General features: G+C 71.7%; 1 protein-coding gene across 1 annotated transcript in view; it reads left to right on the top strand.

Moving 5' to 3' along the window:
• Positions 1-2,547, top strand: part of MINK1 (misshapen like kinase 1) — an 11,694-nt gene that overhangs the window by 6,428 nt on the left and 2,719 nt on the right. The window contains 9 exon segments of the mRNA XM_077746766.1: positions 7-379; positions 725-810; positions 967-1,077; positions 1,221-1,330; positions 1,441-1,529; positions 1,726-1,749; positions 1,861-2,021; positions 2,115-2,217; positions 2,315-2,452. Coding sequence (XP_077602892.1) covers positions 7-379; positions 725-810; positions 967-1,077; positions 1,221-1,330; positions 1,441-1,529; positions 1,726-1,749; positions 1,861-2,021; positions 2,115-2,217; positions 2,315-2,452 — 1,195 coding nt within the window.

The raw sequence follows: 2,547 nt of genomic DNA on the forward strand, positions 1-2,547 counted from the left end.
CTGATGCTCGGAAGCCAGAGGTTTCCCTGGCCCCGTCCTCCCAGCCCAGGCCCCCCCGCTCCCAGGTGGGGACGTGCCACAGAGCGGGCAGCCCACCCTCCCTGGTCTCTCCCTGCAGAGCCTGGTGGCACACCGGGTCCCACTGAAGCCATATGCAGCGCCCGTACCCCGATCCCAGTCCCTGCAGGACCAGCCCACCCGAAACCTGGCTGCCTTCCCGGCCTCCCACGAGCCCGACCCTGCCGTCCCCACCCCCCCCGCCGCGCCCGGCGCCCGAGGAGCCGTCATCCGCCAGAACTCCGATCCCACCTCCGAAGGGCCTGGCCCCAGCCCGAATCCCCCATCCTGGGTCCGGCCGGACACTGAGACCCCACCCAAGGTGAGGGCGGAGCTGAGGGAGGGCCAGGATGGCGAGTGGCCGGCAGCGAGCGAGGGACAGAGGAGCTCAGGGCTGGGAGGGAAGAGAAGGGCCAGCTGCCACCCCCCCCCCCCGGGGCTGGGCCCCTGGTCTCTGGGGTGAGGGAAAGAAGGGGAGAATGGGGGGGTGCAGGGGGAGCTCCAGGGGCTGATTTCTTGGGGTGGGGACCCTGCGTCACCCCTGTGGACAAAGTCGTCCGCTTCTCCGGTCTCAGTTTGCCTGTCCGTGTAAAGTGGAGGGAGCACACTCGAGGAGTGTCTGGCTCGGCGCTGGCGCCAAGCTCGCTGACCCCCTCACTCCCCTCAGGTGCCTCAGAGGACGTCGTCCATTGCCACTGCCCTTAACACCAGTGGGGCCGGAGGGACCCGGCCGGCCCAGGCTGTCCGTGCCAGGTAGCACCCCAGGGGCAGCCGCGTGGGGGCCCGGGGCGTGGGGGGGGCAGTGCAGAGGGGAATCTGCTAGGCTATCTGCTTAGGGGCGGGCAGGCCCTCACCCCATCACCTCAGCGCCCCCGCCCCGCCCTCGGCACCCCTGTGCTCCCTCCACAGACCTCGCAGCAACTCCGCCTGGCAAATCTATCTGCAAAGGCGGGCCGAGCGGGGCTCCCCCAAGCCTCCGGGGCCCCCCGCTCAGCCCCCTGGCCCGCCCAACGCCTGTAGGTAATGGAGGTCTGCCCCCCACTCACTCCCATCCTCACTCCTGCCACCTGCTTCCCTCCCGGTGGTGGTTCCCTCTGCTGTGCAGCTCAGCACCTGCAGGGGCACCCGTTTTCCTGACCCGCCTCTTTCCCCTCCCCCCGCAGCAACCCCGATCTCAGGAGGAGCGACCCTGGCTGGGAGCGCTCGGAAGGCGCCCTCCCCTCGCACGGGCACCTGCCCCAGGCCGGCTCGCTGGAGCGGAACCGCGTGGGAGGTTCGGCAGCCTGCTCTGGGGCCGAGGCTGGGTGCCGGCGCCGCTGGGCTCGGGTCCGCCCGGAGTGAGCCGGTGTCCGTGACCGCCCTCCTCCCCCCTGCCTCACACAGCCACCTCCAAGCTGGATAGCTCCCCAGTGCTGTCCCCCGGGCACAAGGCCAAGCCTGACGACCACCGCTCCCGGCCAGGCCGGCCCGCAGTAAGTGGGCAGCGGCAGCTGCGGGCGGGGCGTCTCCTGGGGGCGGAGCTTGGGGCCTCAGGAGCCCCTGGGAGCCCGGCCGGGGCCGCCTCAGTCCTGGTGCGAAGGGGCCGCGGGCTGCACTTCTCAGCTACTGACCTTTCTTCCCGTCTCTCCTGCTTCCTGGCTGCCCCGCTTCCCCCGCCGCCCCTCCCAGAGCTATAAGCGCGCCATCGGCGAGGTTAGTGAGAGAGGCCGCTCCCCAGCCCCTGCTGCCTGCACCCCCACCCCGGCACCCCTGGGCCCGGCCACTCCCCTCCTCTTCTGCTGCACCCCGCCCCTCCCCCCGCAGGATTTCGTGCTGCTGAAGGAGCGGGCCCTGGACGAGGCCCCGCGGCCTCCCAAGAAGGCCATGGACTACTCGTCGTCCAGCGAGGAGGTGGAGAGCAGCGAGGACGAGGAGGAGAGCAACGGCGAGCCCTCGGAGGGGAGCAGAGGTGCCCCCGGTGCCCGGTGAGGGGCGCTCCGGTGGGGGGCAGGGCTCTCCTCTTCCTAGCCTGGGGGGCCCTGGCTGTCACCGCTGAGCTAGGGAANNNNCTGTGGCAGCGACGGAGACACGGACAGCGTCAGCACCATGGTGGTCCACGACGTGGAGCAGGTAGCCGGGACCCAGACGCCCTACGGGGGCGGCACCATGGTGGTCCAGCGCGTGAGTGGGCCCCTCCTCCGCCCGGCCCCGGCCCCCTTCCCTCTGCCCCTGCGGACCCCTCGGCCCGGCACCGGCCCCCGTCCTTCTGCCCCTGCAGACTCCTGAGGAGGAGCGCGGCCTGCTGCACGCGGACAGTAACGGCTACACCAACCTGCCCGACGTGGTCCAGCCCAGCCACTCGCCCACCGAGAGCGGCAAAGGTCAAAGCCCCCCGTCCAAGGACGGAGGCAGCGATGTAAGTGGGCAGATGCAGACCCCTGGGGCAGTGGGTCGGGGCGCTCGGGGTCACTGCAGGGGTGGGGCGGGGGGCTCCGGGGGCCGGGGCTCTGG

Source organism: Crocuta crocuta, unplaced genomic scaffold (genome assembly GCF_008692635.1).
Source record: "Crocuta crocuta isolate KB4526 unplaced genomic scaffold, BGI_CrCroc_1.0 scaffold139, whole genome shotgun sequence".
Taxonomy (NCBI): Eukaryota; Metazoa; Chordata; class Mammalia; order Carnivora; family Hyaenidae; genus Crocuta; species Crocuta crocuta.